This window comes from Lycium barbarum, chromosome 2, assembly GCF_019175385.1.
Source record: "Lycium barbarum isolate Lr01 chromosome 2, ASM1917538v2, whole genome shotgun sequence".
In the NCBI taxonomy this organism is placed as follows: domain Eukaryota; kingdom Viridiplantae; phylum Streptophyta; class Magnoliopsida; order Solanales; family Solanaceae; genus Lycium; species Lycium barbarum.
Genome location: NC_083338.1, coordinates 2,936,500 through 2,953,816, shown reverse-complemented (window position 1 = coordinate 2,953,816; position 17,317 = coordinate 2,936,500). Strand labels below are relative to the sequence as shown.

The window sequence follows — 17,317 nt, the reverse complement described above, 5'->3', positions numbered from 1 at the left end:
TATATCCCAACAATCTTCGACCAAATTTATACATCTAAAGTTGGGTCGATTGAAATGCAATGACAGACAAACCATAGAGTAAATTGTATCTTGTAATAACAGTAAACTTGTAAGTTGATTAAGGTAATATAAGAATGTACAGTACATTAAACAGAAAGGAGTCTTAACATTTTTAGCCAGTCGGCTAGAAATTTTTTTCACTCGCCTAGACATATAACAGTTGTGTTTGGTATGAAAGAAAACGTCTTTTACGAAAAATATTTTCCTGGAAGATAAGTACTCTATTTGTCTTAATTTATCTGCACGCTTTCCTTTTAGTATGTGCGAAGAAGAATATCATCTTTTCATATCTAGAAAAAAATTAACTTTCAAAATTGTGTTATACTACAAGTTCAAAAGAATTCCTTTCTTTATTAAACTTTGTGCTCAGTCAAAGGGATTTAGCAAATTGGGAACCCCCATACATTCAGAAGGAACCCTATAAGCCCTTCTGATCAAGGGTTCGAATCCTTTTGGTTACCATGTATATTTAGGATTTTATTTTGTCTCTTTTTATTTTTTAATTTGAGATTGGCGAGAAGTGAGAACCCACAAACTTCAAATTCTAGATCAGCTTCTGTCAACAACATTGTGGTCTGAGCCATTTGACAATAGTAATAAATAATCAACTATTGAGAGCTCAAAGAGTCTATATATATTACGAATAATTCTTAACTCTTTTGAAATATTACACGACTTAAGTCTTACTCTCTCGCCTCCTATCTTTTTATTTCTTTTTTGGGGTTTCTTTTTCGTGTCAGGTACTCGTATTGGAGTTCTGATTAATTCGGATTTGTGCAACGTAAGATACATTTAAGGGAAAGCGTTTTTAACAAAAAAAAATTCATATTTAATGTTCGAACCCGAGACTTTTGATTAAACATGAAAGTATCCATCCATCTCACCGTGACTCGTTTTGCTAATCACACACCTGCTTCAGTCAAGTCTATATTCATGTGGACCTTACAACATGCAAGAATGGACATGCACCAATTGAGTCAGAAGAGGACTAGTTCAACTGGATATGGAAAGGGTAAAAAACAATTAAAATTCACAATTGCGTTAAATGTGATAGTGATTATTTGTCCATAATATTGTCTATAATACTAATATTGCCAATTCTTTTAAGTCTTGCTCGTCAACTTCTCAGTCAACGTAAATTTAATTTTCCACGTTGACTCGATCATCCCCTTTCCCTACGCTAGCTACCCCCCAACTTATGGTCCTCATTTTGGGATTTGTAAGTAAAGGCTCTATAAATTAATAACTTAGGTCAACATTTTTTCATAAATGCATCTTAAAAGATTAGAAAGAAGTTGTAACGAAAAAAAAAAAATTGCTTCTTGAAACTCATAATATGGAGGCAAGGCCTTTTTATTTTACCGTTCATTCTGCTAGCAACCTTGTCGATGTTCGAAATTTTGGGGAAATGAAAGTTTACGCGAAGGTTTCAATAGCAGGACAGAGCGAGTGTACGGAAGTGGATCTTGTGAACAAGACGAATCCTGAGTGGAATACCACTCTTTGCTTCTTCGTGCTCGAGGAAGACATTGTACAAGAGGAAGTTCCTGCTGTCATTGAATTGTTTTGTCGAAGGAGTCTCTCACACGATAAATATATTGGTGAGTTAAACCTCACTCTACGTCCTTTCTATAAAGGAGAATGTAATTTTGAAGTGAGTAGGAATGATTCAAATCAGAACAAAAGTTTTGGAACTTTGAAGTTTTCGCTTGAATTAGGAGATAAAGTACTCGTAACTTCAGTGGCGGACCCAGAATTTTGAAGTAGTGGGTGCTGATTTCCTTTAACTAAAGTTAGTGAGAAAATGTTTTTTTAAAAAAAACGAAATTAAAAGCTAAATGAAAAAAGATTAACAAGAAAAGAAAGTCTTTTTTAGTTACCAAAAAAAAGTTTTTTCTAAGGAAAAGGAGATGAATAATCTTTATTGGCGTAAAAAGAGGAAAACTCATCAAGCTTCAAGTAAGAAAAAAAGTCAACCAAGTAAAAACGTAAGCAAACTAGCTAAAAGGAGAGCCAATAGAGAGGGGCACATCTGTATGGGAGGAAAAGAAGGAAAAACCAGCAAGAACAAATACCATAAAATGACTGGATATCGAAAAAGAATGCCTTCTTCACGGGGAATCGAACTGCTGCACTTTGTTTAGTAAGCGCCTTAAAGTATAGGTTTCAACCAAAGCACCCACTGCACCTTTCGTTTAATGGGTGCTACTGAAGTTTATATAGTCAATCCAAAGAAATTTCTAATAAAAAAACAGAGTTCGTGTCGGGGTTAATGGGTGCTTGAGCACCAGAATTCTAGATGTGGGTCCGCCCCTGCGTAACTTTAGACTCATCATCGCCGTCCAAGAGTTACAAACGTGTAGGTCAGATAGTCAAACTTGGAGTGGGAAGTAGCAAAAGTAATTGCTACAGTGCTCAGTGGTTGATTCTTCATCATTAGATAGATTTTATCATGTAGTATCTATGTAAAAGTAAGAACAACTTTTGTTAGAAATATTTTGAATTCTTTGTTAACATTTATATAGCAAGTGAAATTGCACAAGTGCGCGTTTCACAAAGCGAAACGTGTAACATGAACAAATTTCGTGTCTGTGAAATCAAGAAGAAAATGCAAAAATTGTAGCTAGTTTTTAATTTTCAAGTTGACTTTGTAGTACAATTTGTATTATTTCTCTAAGTTTGAAGAAAGTATCATCTTATTCTTCTCTTTATAAATGTCCTCAAGGGTTTGATCACTTCTTCTCGTGTTTGATTGATGTGTATTTTACTTCAAGAGCTTGAGCGTATTGAATCTGAATAAGTTCTTGAGTGTGAATAATTCGAGCTATCCTTTACGAACTCTTTGATGATCATCGCCACTAATTGATAGTAATAGTTATTATTAGTTAAATAACTTTGTAAGAAAGTGTTTGAATGATTGCATTTTGTTGAGAAATCCTTGAAGTTTTTAATCTTAATTAGAGCTCTCTTTTGCTTCTTCTAGTTGTGGCTTCCAATGCCCTCAAAGGGATTGAGTGACCCCTTTGGGGAGAGGGTTTGGGTGGAGTAGCCTCAAGTAAGGCTTGGGTGACTCTTGGGCTTATACCTCATGATTATTTGATGAAAATTCATTTTAATTGACTAGCCCGAAAAATTATACTTCCATTGAATTTAAATTATTATTAGGAAATTCTACATGGCATAAGTAACTCTAAGAGGTATTTATGGTTAATAATTAGTACTATTTAAGTTAATTACATTTCGTAGCTACAATTTTATTTCATAGCTATATGCAGTTGTATAAATGTATTTGGTTTACGTACTGCAAAAGCTGAATACAATTGTATGTGTATTTATGTAAATATGTATATGACTGAATGCATATTTTGACTGTATTATGATCGTCTGTTTGCCAAATGAATTGGATTTTTGGTTTTATATGTTTTTTGTTTTATTTATATACATATGAATATGACTGAGCAATGTATTCAAATACACGCGAGAATACCTAAAACCTAGCTACGAATACAACTGAAAAATGTATTCGAATACACGCGAACACACCTAAAAACCGACTACGAAATGTAAATATATAAAACATAGCTGCAGGTTATTAACAACTCTAATTATCTAGTCATTTCTGTAATTTCTCTTATTATTATTGGTACATATAAGGTAAATCTATCCAGCAAGGTTGGACAGATAAGAACAATTCACCTACTATTTTTGTCTCCGCTGGAGACTTGAACTTGAGGTCATGGTTCTCCTCCCACTTCATTGACAATTAGGCCACAACTTTGGTGCTAATTGAATTCAAATTATTAGTTCAAATATAGTAGCCCGTATTATTTATTTGGACTAATAAATCTTGAAATTTAAAATATAGTTGTAATGTCTATAATTGTTTAAATCTGAAGAAAGTATCCTTTTGTTCTTCTCTACATAATTTTGTTCTTCTCTACATAATTTTGTTAAGGGCTCGATCGTTATTAATTTGTACTTTAATACAAGGCGCTTAGTCTTGAATTTAAATTAGAACTCGAGTATGTGGGAGCAACGGCCTATTAATTCATAGCAATATCACATGAGTTTTTTGAAAAAATTTATGAGCCTAAAGTTTGGTCGGTCGGAATGTAATAATAACATATAAAGCATAGAGTAATTAATTAATTAACTCACTAGCCACTCCCGTTGATAAGTGTTGGTCTCTATTTTTTATTTTTATGTGGATGAAGTTTGATCCCATGACCTGTGGATTAGCTTGTGATTGGGACATGAAGGAACTTTTGTCCCACGTAGGGAGAAGGAAAGAGATTTATTAGGTATAAACAAAAAAATACTTTTATTCTAGCTTAAAGAATTGAGAAGATGGCAAGTCCTCGTATTGTCGTAGTCCCTAAACTTGGTCAAATAATTTGATTGACACTAATAAAAAAAATTGGATTTTCCGACCTCAAAAAACCGACCTCATGAGGTCGGTAAAATCGTAATATTTATTTTTCATTTTTTTTTAAAAATAAACTAACCTCATGAGGTCGGTAATATTGTATCAAAATTAAAAAAAATAATGTACCGACCTCACTAAGTCGGAAATTTAATTGACGATAAATATTATAATTTTATTTTAATTTAAAAGAATACCGACCTCGTGAGGTCGGTATGCTTTTAAATTTAAAATAAAATAATTAAATATACCGACTTCATGAGGTCGGTAATATTAGCCAAATAAAATTAAAACAACCCCAATTAAACCTTTCTCATTTTTCTCTCTTTCCCTCTCACGTTTTTGAGGTCCCTCTCTCTCTATAAACCTATCCACAATCTCGAGCAACAGGTATGTTTTTGTTTCTCTCTATGTTAGGGCTTCATCTCCTTTTTCTCTGTCTTTGTTGTCTCCGAAGTTAAATCTGAAATAGGAGTTAAAAATATTGGGTATGTCTTGTTTGTGCATAAATCTGTCTTTTTTTGCTTATTATTGCTAAAATCTGGTTTGTACTATTTTCTTTGTGCTAAAATCGAAGTTGGATGTCTTGAAATCTGCTGGGTTTTTAATTTCTTTGAAGGTTAAAGTGTTGGGAATCTCTATTTGGGCCATAAATCTACTGAAAATTGAAATACGATCTTTGCTTGTGCTAAACCTTGTTGTGTAATACTATTTGAGCTTAAAGTTTGTTTTAATCTGTTGCATGCTTGAAGAACTCAACATTCTTCATATTCTGTTATAGATCCGGAGGCAAGCATCTTGATGCTTTTACAGTTGGATGTGTCCTTAATTAATTGCCTTTCAAAAGCTTTCACTCAGTTATGCGCAAACTGTTAGGCAATACTAATTACTCTCAAATCTGCATCTTTACTATTGTGCATAGCATTTATCTAACAAAAAAGTAAAACTCGCTGAAATCTATTGAGGAAGTTAAATAACTTTTGTTTGTTATGAAAATTTATTCAAACATGTGGGCATTTTATGCTATCCTGCGTTATTGTTACGTAGAAATAGAATCCTGCTTAGTTGCTTCAGCGACGAGTTTTAGCCTTCTCTTTGCTTTAATAGGAGCTCTAGTGGACATGGGCAGAGAGCAAGCAGAGCGTATCATTCGTAATGGGAATAAAGGTACCACTAATTTGCCTCTTTGTTGGACTGCTGGCACAGAAAAATCGGTCTCTGACCAGAACCAAGAACCAATTGGAATCTGAATCTTGACAGGTCAGTGGTTTTTATATACTTTAGATACCAAATGAGAGATTTGTTGAATATGCTTCGTTCTCAATTTCAAGTTCTAATATTTATTTATAAATGTCATTTCCTATTTACTATAATGGCAGCCTTACTTTTGTACAGTATTTTGCTCATACTTTTTGTAAGGCTTATGGTTATCTACGTTCATAAGAAAAAAAAAATGTAGAACCAGTTTGTCTTTGTTCCAGAAAATATAATGTAAACATATTTTGGCTTTGACATGGATATCCAGTTGAAATGAACTTTTAGCACTTGAAGATTATCAGCATTCCAGTTTAACTTTGTTAGTTTGGTTGTGAGTAGACTGTAAATTTGACCTTTCTTTTCTCTTAGTTGTTAACACAGAAAGCTATATATGTGAAGTATTTTGTTCTTCTTTGGTTTTCTAAAGCCATCTACGTACTGTTCTGCATGTTTCAAGCTATTGTAATTACACTTAAGAATCATAGAACATCATATTGCTATATTTGGGATAAATTTAACTGCTCTTCTTTTTGTAATTAAATGGTCAGAAAAGTGAACTAGAAAGTAGAAATGTAGAATAGTATCGCTTGAATTTGTCAAAGTAAACTTTTCGCTAGGAGTCTTCATGCAACATCCTGAAGTGACTTGTTTTTCTACTTATTATTAAGAGGTATACTTCCAATAGTAGAAGATAGGGGACTATAAAAAATTGAGGAAGCATGCCAAAGTCTGCAGGATGATCAAAATTCTTTTGAGATCAAACAAACTTAAAAGCTTAAGATGATTTTTTGTTACATTTGATAAGGCTGCGTACAATAGACCCTTGTGGTCCGGCTCTTCCCCCGACCCCACACATAGCTGGAGCTTAGTGCACCGAGCTTCCCTTTTTCCTTTGATAAATAATATACTTCAATATGGATTTTGAAATTTTGGTGTCATTATCATAGCTCTTTTGCTGCTTTTTCATCTAAAAGACCCTTCGTCTAGATTTTCCTTTTTGAAAATATTTTCTTCTGTTGTAAAACCTTGCTTCCAACTGGCCCCTCAGCCTTGAGGTTTAGTCCTAAGCATGTGCTTAAAAGGATGCTTGGTTACCATCCGGACAAGAAGGTTGGTAATCTTTCATATTTTGCATATGAATGAAAGGAAGCTTGCTGACATTTCCTGCATATCAACAGTCATTTTGCAGGACAATAAAGTATTTAATTTACTATAGCTTGCTGGCTTTTTGTCTTGTACATAGATGTTCCAGTGACCTCTATAGTCACGGAACAAAGGTGAGCACTTCACCTAACTTGATTGCAGTTTTGCAAGTTCAAGTAATGCTTCTTTGACAACATAATGTCTTCTTCAGCTGGATTGTCGGTACACCATGCTGCTCGCTGATTCACCTGTCGTCTCTCAATCATCTTAACCAGTAAGGTCTCATCTGCAATTTAGTTTCTTCAGTTTTTCTTGTTCTTGCTATTGCTGCTTAGCATTTGCGAAGAAACTGCAGGATTGGTGCAAAATAAAAAAATGAAAATAGATTGCCTATTTAATTTAAAGTCGTACCTTTGTTCTCGATATTGCATCTGGAGTGCTGAAAATGTTCTCATTTCTCTTTTGGATTTGCTTATTCTTGGAAAATTACACCTGGTTAACAAAAAAGTCAACTACATAGGTAAAAATGATCTGTCCCTAAGAACAGGCAAATTCATTCAAGGCTACAATGCCAAATAAAAAAGAAAACAGGTATGTGAAAAGATTTACAATTTAACTTGTAACTGGTCTATTTTCAAATAATCTGTACTATGTAGTTCGTTGATTTTAGTTAAATAGGTGAATTATTTAAACAAATTTTGAAGCTGTCCCTTTTCTATTAATTTATATTTGCGATACTTACATATATTATTGTATAGATGGCAGGTGAAAAGAGGGGTAAGAAAACGAAGAAGGCTAACGAGACAGCGGTTCCCCGGAGACCACCAGAAAACCTTGCGATTAGAATGTTTGAATGTTAATGTTTGGTGGATTTGTGGATTTGCGAGGGTGAAGTAGTCTAATGTTGTAGACTAACTTAGTGTAGACTAGTTTAATGTTTTGTGGATGTTTACAAATGTTGAAGTAGTTTAATGTTGTTTTGATGTTTGCGAAGGTTGAAGTAGCTTAATTAATGTCTCTTGTGAATGTTTGATTGACGTTTTTATTCAACTTTGAAGTAGTTTCGAATTGAATTAGATGTTTTGGTGGTTGTAATATATGTGTTGTAATAGTAGCTTATTGTTTTATGTATTTATAGTAGTTTGGTGTATTGTTGGCAGCTATTTGGGCTCGTTTTAGTTGAAAGTAAAATTATTTTCATCTTGACAGGGAGGCAGCTGGAGTAACAGCTAGGTGCTACAATTTTTTTTGCAGAATACCGACCTCATGAGGTCGGTTATGGACAAAATTTACCCAGAAACTGCAAATTACCGACCTCATGAGGTCGGTTTTCTGCAAAATTTTCCCAGAAATTGCAAAATTATCTAGAAATTGCAAATTACCGACCTCATGAGGTCGGTTTTATGCATAATATTCCCAGAAATTGCAAATTACTGACCTCATGAGGTCGGTTTTATGCAAAATATATCATATATTCATATAAATTACCGACCTCAGGAGGTCGGTAAACTCATATCATTATATTATTAATATAATTTACCGACCTAATGAGGTCGGTATTTTATTTAATTAATACCCGGCTAAAAAAACTTTACCGACCTCATGAGGTCGGTAATAATTCCGACCCACTGTTTTCCGACCTGATTTTGAGGTCGATTTTTGGTCAAAACCGACCTCATGAGGTCGGAAATAGCCATTTTTTGAGGTCGGTAAAACCTGTTTTTTTAGTAGTGTGATTTATTTTTTGAACCAAAATTGCATTTTGTTTTTCTAAATTTTCCCGCCGTTTTTCCCCGTAAAAAGCAACATTAATATTTTGAAAAATTTATTTTTACCATAAAGGCACCTGCTGCCTACTTCCAATATTTTCCAAAATGACATTAGATAGGGTTGCACCATTCTATCCCAAAAAAAATTATAATTGTCCTCGGTATTTTTGAGACATCTGATTAAAGATGAGATATCTATATATATAATAAAGTTGATACATGAATGAAACTAAGAGTTGAGTGAAGTATCAAACTAAAAAATCAAACAAGAGTAAAAAGAAAAAGAACCAATAGTAGCAATTATAAGTATAAGTATAAGTAAATAGCTTCATGTTGATTTTGCGCAATATCAAAATGTGGTGATGAGATCAACTAGCTTGACTTCATTTTCTTAGCAGCAACCTCTTTTGCCTTTTGTTCAAAAAAGCTTCCATCATAAGCACCTCGTACTGATTCTTTAGTCAATACACCATCCTTGTTTTTTCCCACACTATATAGAATCCTCCAATCTGTTATAGCATTAAGCCTATATACACACAAAAAAAAAAATATATATATATATATATATGATTACCAATATTTTACCATGGAACTTTCCCCCAAAAGGAAATTAAATACTCCCTCCGTCCAAATTTAAGTGACCTACTTTCTTTTTTGGTCTGTTCCAAAAAGAGTCTCTTTCTATATTTGATAAGTTTTCTAATTCCAATATTTTACATGGCAAGTTTAAGATCACAAGATTTAAAGAACTACACATATCTTTAATTTAAGACCACAAAATTCTAAAGTCTCCCTTTATTTTTTAAACTCCGTGCCCAGTCAAATTAAGACACTTATAAGTAGGCATTTGGCCATGAAAACCAAATATTTTTCACATTTTTTGAAATTTTGAAGTTGGAGTTGAAAATAGAGTTGTGTTTGGTTATCGTTTTTGCAAAGAATATTTGGTTGTTTAAATGTACTAAAAGTGAAAAAAGTGAAAACATGGTTTTAGGTGTTTTCTAAATAAACTTGAAGTTGTATTTGGAATTTTCATGACCAAACGCTGATTTTCAAATAAAATGAAAAAATTTCCCCAAAAAAAATTGAAAAATTCTCAAGGCCAAACAGGTTAAAGTTGTATTTGAAATTTTCATGACTAAATGCTGATTTTCAAATAAAATGAAAAAATTTACCCAAAAAAATGTGAAAAATTCTCATGGCCAAACAGGTTAAATTGGGACGGAGGGAGTACTTTATAGACAATGTATATCACTTCAAGGGGAAAGAAAATTAAAAGACTTATAAACAGTAAGTACCATCCAAAGTAGTCCTTAGGTTCTCTATTTTTCTTGAGCAATTCGTCCACTTCGTCAGATGTTAAAGAATCTGAATTTTTGTGTGCGTACTTCTTGAAAATCTCCTCAAACTTCTCTGGCACAAACCTTCACAGGTAGGGAAAACATTCAATAAAATAGTGTGTTTTGTACGGAAGAAAATATTTTTGCAAGGAAAATGTTATTCTGGGCAATAAGTGATTTTTAATTTGATTTTGGTGTTTGATAAGTAAGCAAAAAATATTGTTTCAAAACATTTATATAATTTAGATAAATATCAAGGGTATGGGGTGGGTGGGAGGGGTTTGGGTGGGGCCAGACTCTCTACACCCGTGTACGTGCCTATTTTAATTTAGGAGGTATCAAAGCGTAGTTTTGGCTAAAAACGCTTTCGATTTCTTGCTAATTGGATTCTTGTTGTACTATGTACAGTGCGATAGTAGTCGAGTGTTGTCTGTGGCGGCTGTTGCTAAGGAAATACTCAAGGATCGAGTAACCCAACTTGATGGTTGGGTCAACCATTTTAACAGATAAGCATAGACTACAGCAGAAAAGGGATTGGGGGTGGGGTGGGCGGGGGATTCGGGGTGCAGGGGCAGGGGTGAAGTGGAGTCTTGGGGGTTGGTAGGTAACAATCAATGTGAAATGTCGTTTATAAAACCTGTTTTCCTGCTTTCACTAAAAAAAATATTTTTTTCTTTTTTAAGAAACTTGTGTTTTAAAAAAAATATTTTTAAAAATATGCACATAATCAGAACCAATAGTGTTTAAGTCATATTTACCGTCCTTCTGCATCGTAGGCACCAGAATCACTGCCATGAATGCCATATTTGATGTTTTTAATCACAATAGGGAACAGTAGAGACGGCCATTTTCCCTGTGAACAAAACAAATAAATGAGGATTTGACTAGTAAATTTCGTGCAATAAAAGTGAAACTTTTATTTTCAAAATATAGAAGAAAAAAAAAATGATTTCTAACTTGCTTGTCGTCATCTTTACGAGCTAAATTAGACTGGATTTAGAATTTCATAAGAGTTTTTACTTTTACACGCTGTTTCAATATATGTGTTTTTGTATATATTCTATAAGTTTTTTAATCCAGCATTTTCATTTTATCCTTGATAACACTCTTTTATAGAAATTATTACATAGACATGTATAAGACTACAAAATTTGAAGGATATTTTTGGTGTACGTAATATACACCTTTAGTTCAAAATCATAAAATTTAAAGAAAAGAAAATTGCATTCTTTTACTTCGTGCTTAGTTGAACTAAGACACATAAAATTAAACAGAAGAATTATTTATTTATGTATAATTTTATTTGCATGCGATATCAAAAAAAAGAAAACTTTTATTTTATTTTCCACCTGATGTTCTGTTTCTATTCCAGAGCATCGATTAATCTGAATTCACACTGTGTAAGGCTCATTAAAGGAGGGAACCGCTCTTTATAAAAAAAAAAAAAAAAAAAACCCTACTTTTATTAAAGTTCGAAACCGATACTTTAATTAAAAAGAAATGATATTCTTTATTAATCCTCTCACAATTCTTAGTAGTAAGAAAGAAAACATCAAGCCAACTAGCTAGAAACAACTAGCTGTAAACTATCAAAGAAGTTAATTTTACAACTCTATTGATTTATGTCTACCGCTACTTCCAGCTCTAGTCTAGAGTCTAGACAACTAATCCACCAATCTGTTGACCTTTTTGTTTCTTTTTTAATTTAGAATTCAGAATTAATTACTCTCTATTCCAATTTATGTAATATAATTTAACTAAGCATGAAGTTTAAGAAAGAAAAAAAAAACTTTTCAAATTTGTGATCTTTACAAGCCATAGATATTTGTGTGATTGTAAATTATTTCATTAAGGGATAAAAAGAGTAGTTTTAAGTTAAATTATTTGTGAATATAGAAATGTATCATTTTTTTTAGACAGACTAAAAAAAAGCGTATTACATAATTGAGACAAAGGGAGCAATTTTTTAAATGAAAAGAGGTAAAAATCTAGTATTCATATTTGTGGGATAATTATATTTTTATTTATAATAAAAGAGTACAAAATTTTGTAGCTAAACGGCAAAAATCTCATGCTTATCTCATTTAGCTACGAATTAGCGACGAATTATAAAAAAATCAAATTAGCTAGGAACTATTTAGTGGCGAATTAGTTGGGATTACCGACAAATTCCGTAGCTAATCCCGTATTTTCTAGTAGTGGGTAACTAATTGAATAATACATTATTAATATGTTTAATAGTTATAAAATAAAAAGTTGAACATTTATTTAAGTCAACTTTCATTTCTTTGAATCGAACAAAAATTTTGCTCGTACTTAGGTGTTATATCTAATCAATTACTAATAATGCGCAGAAAGAAAAAGTTGAAATAGATAAAACTCAAACGATTTTTGTGTGATTCAAATTTCATCCGAATCCGACCAAATCCATATTTTTATCATTTTAATCATGAGAAAACACTTTAAAATATGTTATAGCCTATAGGTAATCAATTACTAATAATGCTCAAAAAGAAAAAATTGGAATAGATAAAACTCAAACAATATTTGTGTGATGCAAATTTCATACGAATCCAACCAAATCCATATTTCCATCATTATAATCATGAGAAAACACTTATAAAATATCTCATCGTCATAATATTTTTAAAAAAAGCTACTCCATTATTGTCCAATATCGATGCCCCTACCTTACCACTATCAATTATTGTAACATGCCTAATGGCTACCACATAAATAATATCTTTTTAATTCCTGCAATATACAGAAATTACTTGTCGTCTTCTGAAAATATTTTACTTATGTCAAAGCAAATATAAGTAAAATATTTTTTACTGTTATTAGTAAAAGACTTAGGGATTTAAGAAATAAATATATAATGTCACATTAAATACTATTTTTGGCCTATTTTCTAACTCACACACTACAAAGATAGAAAATCACTCTCCATACCATTTAGCATCGCAAAAGGGATATTTGGATAGAAAATATTATAGTTATTAAACTAGCACAGCGTGGATAGTTTTTTTTTTTTAAGGTACTAACTTGAAAATATATAATCCATCTGCGTGTGTTTATATGTACTTGCATGACTAATTTTATTTTAACCTTTCTTTATTGTATTTTGGCTTCAAACGTGATAAATATCCCGTTCTTAGAATTTCATATAGTAGTGTTAAAGATATAATTCAATAAAAGAAAAATATATTCTCTCTAAAATTCTACTAAGATGAAATAATCACACGCTTCAATATAATTTTGCATTAGAGAGAGATCCTCAAATCTCATTGTTTAGCAATATGATTAAGTGAACGAAAGTGTTAATATAATTAAGTAAATAAAAATATGTGACTTTGAAAAGCTTAAACTTTTAGATGAAATTCTTACTGGTCGTGTCTTGTGACTAGTAACAACATGGATGAGCACAGCAGCCAAAAGTGAACGGAAAACATTACGTCCCAATTTTCTGAAACCTGAGAGATGATAAGAACCAAAAATATAATAAGAAAATTGTGAACGAAAAATAATAATTTAAGTACATAAAATTAGAGAAAATTTCAAATTTACTGAAAAGAATAGAAAAAACAAATTAAGAAAACTTCAAACCTTGATATGTTTCCCAAGGGTATATAATTCCATCTTTGTTGGTATCAAAGAACATTACATGCTTTTGTAAAGGGGTCAGTTCATCATGATTTCCAATTCCTGCAGGAACATATATATATATATATATATATTATATTATATTATATTATATTATATTATATGTCACGTGAAATTACAAATACGGTTAAAAAAAAAGAATACTTAACAAGTTTTTTATATTAAGATGTGAATATTTCACTTTCTTTAAGAAGATTTAAGCCTGTATCAACATTGTAAGAATATGCATAGAATCAAATGAGCAAGGGCAAAACTACACCCTGCTTGCAGATTCGGCAGAATCTAATAATTTAATCTAAAGCCTGTAGTTATATTAAAAATCACTTAATACATATAAATAATTTATTCAGATCTCAGTAAACACCCAACACGCTGCCCTTTTAGAATTCAAAATCGTAAACTCAAAATCCTAACCCTATCTCAAAATTCATGAGTTGTGGATAATTTAGTGGAGTAATTAACTAGGTAAATCATGGGACAATGGATCAAAAAATTATCGTCACTTTCTCGCTACAAAGAAATGAATTAATTGTTGCTCAGCTATCCCTAAATAGACAGTAACTAACAAGATACTTACAATCATCGCTAATTCGTTGTTAAGTAAGATTAGCGACAGATTTTTGTTATTTAGCAACATAAGTTATCCGTCGCTAATTCCTAATTCCTAGTATTTTTTTTTAGCATCCCATCTTTATAACTACTAAGATGAGAAAAGTAATAGTACAACTTAACAACAATATTTTTAATATGAAAATGCTAATCTCCAAGAGTGTGTGTGTGAGAGAGAGAGAGATAGAGAGAGAGTTGCATACCATCAGATTGAGAACTGCTTGAGGAAGCCATGGAATCAAACTTCAACTATTGAATATATATATATTTTTTTTTTTTTGTGAATTAATTAGAAGAAAAAAAGGAAGAGATATTAAGAAGAAGAAAGATTTAAAGGGGAACTTCAATATGCTGTTTTTTTTTTAATGGAGAAGAAAGTGAAGAATATATAATGTAAGAAGTTAGTAATAGAGAGACTTTCATTTTCTTTCTTCGTAATTTCGTGCACCAAGCAAGGAAAGAAGTTTGACTTTTTGATACATTCTCGACCTTTCCAAATTTAGATATTTAAATGTATTTTTCTTTAACTAGTCTGGTATTACTACTATATAGAATGGCACTTAGGCAGGACAAACATGAAAATATGATGTCGGGCTGGGGTAAATTAGTAATTTCAATTTGTACTTTCTATTATACTATGACGTCAACATCCCTGTTTCACCTCGAGGGCATGCAGGTATACATAAAATGGAGCAATGTGGTTGGGCAAAAAGGTATCTTATTATGGCTGAAATGTAGATTTTTGAATGACTTGACTAACTTGCCCCTTGCTTAGCTCATCATACATCACCACATAATCCAAAAGCTTTTCAAGACGTGGCTCCCATACTGTTTTTTATCATAGGAGTAATTACTCTATTGTTTTTTATCATTCGCTTTGCAATTAATTTTGTACCATATTTGATAAAAAGTATAAAATTACTTCATAATAAATTTATATCTTTTACCAAATAAAGTATAAAATGAAGCCCATAATTAAAGATGAATATACTACCTTATCCGATTAATCTTGGGATTATTTTATCCACCTTTTAGATGAGACAAATTAGTCCCAGGATTATAATCTTAGAATTATAATACCGGAATAATTTTGTCCGCTTACCAAACGACCACTGAAATTTTCTTTCAACTAAGTTTTTGCAGAATAACTACAACGCATAATAAATTGCATACGAATTATAAGGAATTTTATAAGTGCCATTTCTATATAGTAGTAAATAATATTACAAAAGAAAAATTATATACTTTAGTCAACTACTTTAGTTATTTTTCCGATTGAATGTTTCACTCTCTAATTTTTTAGAGAATAATGACAACTCAAAATTTTAATGACAACTCAAATTTGCTCTGCACTTGACTTGAAAGGCTGAATCAATCTTACTATGGGTATTGAAACAACAAAGATGGCCAAATAAAGCTCAACGGAAAAGGAACTTATTTATGTTAAAGTACCTCCGGAAAAATTTATTTCCTCCCAGATTGCAATTTATCATGGATATTAGTGTTTTGTTAGCTTCTCAAATTGTATGCATATTTGACTCAAAATGTTATCGTTTTGATATTTCTACTTGTTTATATATATAAGTGGCAAAGGAGGACGAACACAACATTGACAAATTGTACAAAAAGTTGTCTGAGTTGTACACTAAATTTGGAATTATTCCAAGTGTACTTGATTTCTTTCCTTTTTTTTTTTTTTTTTCCAGTTGTGGGTCTACTTCCTTTAACAAGTACTACTTGTAACAGCCCAGGCCACCGCTTGTAGAAATTGTCCGCTTTGGAGCCTTCGCCCCTCACGGTTTTAAAACGCGTCTACAAGGGAGAGGTATCCAAGCACTTATAAAGTACTATTCGTTCTCCTCCCCAACCGATGTGGGATTCGCCTAAACCGATGTGGGATTCGCCTAAGGCAAGTCTTACACTCACCCCCCCTTGGGACTCAGCGTCCTCGCTGAGGTTTGCCCCACCACCGGCCCGGCACCGGCTCTGATACCAACTGATCAGGTGGATATGCGTCTATAGCGCCTCACTTTTTCCCTTACCCCATATACATATACATATATCATGTTCATGTATCATATACATATATCACGTAAGCAGCATGCAGGAGAGCCCAAAGAATGTTATGTCTCTAAGTCGGATTGACCCGAAACTTGTTTTTGAGCCTTCAGGTGTCGGTAAGTATACTTGTCTATCGAGTCTTCCATAATATATTCGGAGGTAGTGTAAGGCTTGCCTTAGGCAAATCTCACATCGGTTTAGGCGAATCCCACATCGGTTGGGGAAGAGAACGAAGAGTGCTTTATAAGTGCTTGGATACCTCTCCCTTGTAGACGCGTTTTAAAACCGTGAGGGGCGAAGGCTCCAAAGCAGACAATTTCTACAAGCGGTGGCCTGGGCTGTTACACTACTACTTGGTTTGCCACCTATTCTCTGTACACGTGTATTTCACTTTTACATTATCATATTTCTTTACTTCTACACTTCATTTTATTACTCTATTATAGAAATTAAAGCACGTGAAATTGTACTCTAAGTAGGGACTAACATGTGTACATTTCGGAAGTTTAACATTAATTCTACCTCTTGTGTGTTTACTTTTTAAGTCCCCATGTGTCCGCAGTGTCTCAATTGTCCTTTCATTTCCTCCATTTGGCATATAGTCCCTCTGTCTCAATTTAAGGGTCTAAGTTTGACTAGGCACGAAATTTAAAAAATAAAGATAGACTTTTGAATCTTATGGTTCTAAATTAAAAATGTTTATAATATAATAAAATATCCTTTGAATCTTGTGATTATAAACTTGACATGTAGGATATTTGAATTGTCAACTTACTAAATATAAAAAGAGGCAGACATAACCAAAAGAAAATAAATTTTAACAATAATTGAGAAATTAAAGGGGGAAATAAGAGGAAAAGAAACAAACTATGGAGACTCACTAAGGAGAATCGCGATATTCTTTGCAAAATATACAAACCATAAAGACTAACTAAAGTGAGTAATGCCTTTATTCTTCACTATTCCGGTGGTCTCTCAGCCTTTCTTCTACT

General features: G+C 32.4%; 2 protein-coding genes and 1 long non-coding RNA gene across 8 annotated transcripts; 2 read left to right on the top strand and 1 right to left on the bottom strand.

The window, feature by feature from the left end:
- The first annotated feature begins 1,396 nt into the window (after positions 1-1,396).
- Positions 1,397-1,822, top strand: LOC132624467 (protein SRC2 homolog). Its single transcript, XM_060339245.1, has one exon. It carries the CDS (start codon positions 1,397-1,399, stop codon positions 1,820-1,822), a length of 426 nt encoding a protein of 141 aa, XP_060195228.1.
- Positions 1,823-4,738: 2,916 nt separating this feature from the next.
- Positions 4,739-8,046, top strand: LOC132625873 (uncharacterized). Of its 5 annotated transcripts, none has more exons than XR_009577016.1 (3): positions 4,739-4,873; positions 5,591-7,157; positions 7,642-8,046. It is a non-coding gene; the product is annotated as an uncharacterized LOC132625873 (long non-coding RNA). The 5 variants fall into 5 exon arrangements; XR_009577018.1 differs by having other exon boundaries at positions 4,756-4,873; positions 5,531-7,157; XR_009577015.1 differs by lacking the exon at positions 4,739-4,873 and having other exon boundaries at positions 4,880-5,743; positions 7,095-7,157.
- LOC132625872 (probable peroxygenase 5) lies at positions 7,034-14,767 on the bottom strand. 2 transcript variants are annotated; one of them, XM_060340470.1, is made up of 7 exons: positions 14,468-14,767; positions 13,599-13,697; positions 13,380-13,465; positions 10,751-10,845; positions 9,951-10,076; positions 7,295-7,375; positions 7,034-7,169 (listed from the first exon to the last, which is right to left on the bottom strand). In XM_060340470.1, exons 1-7 carry the CDS (start codon positions 14,496-14,498, stop codon positions 7,166-7,168), a joined length of 522 nt encoding a protein of 173 aa, XP_060196453.1. In that variant the 5' UTR covers positions 14,499-14,767; the 3' UTR covers positions 7,034-7,165. The 2 variants fall into 2 exon arrangements, with proteins under 2 accessions (XP_060196453.1, XP_060196451.1); XM_060340468.1 differs by lacking the exons at positions 7,034-7,169; positions 7,295-7,375 and adding an exon at positions 8,828-9,178 and having other exon boundaries at positions 14,468-14,760.
- Between the last annotated feature and the right edge of the window lie 2,550 nt (positions 14,768-17,317).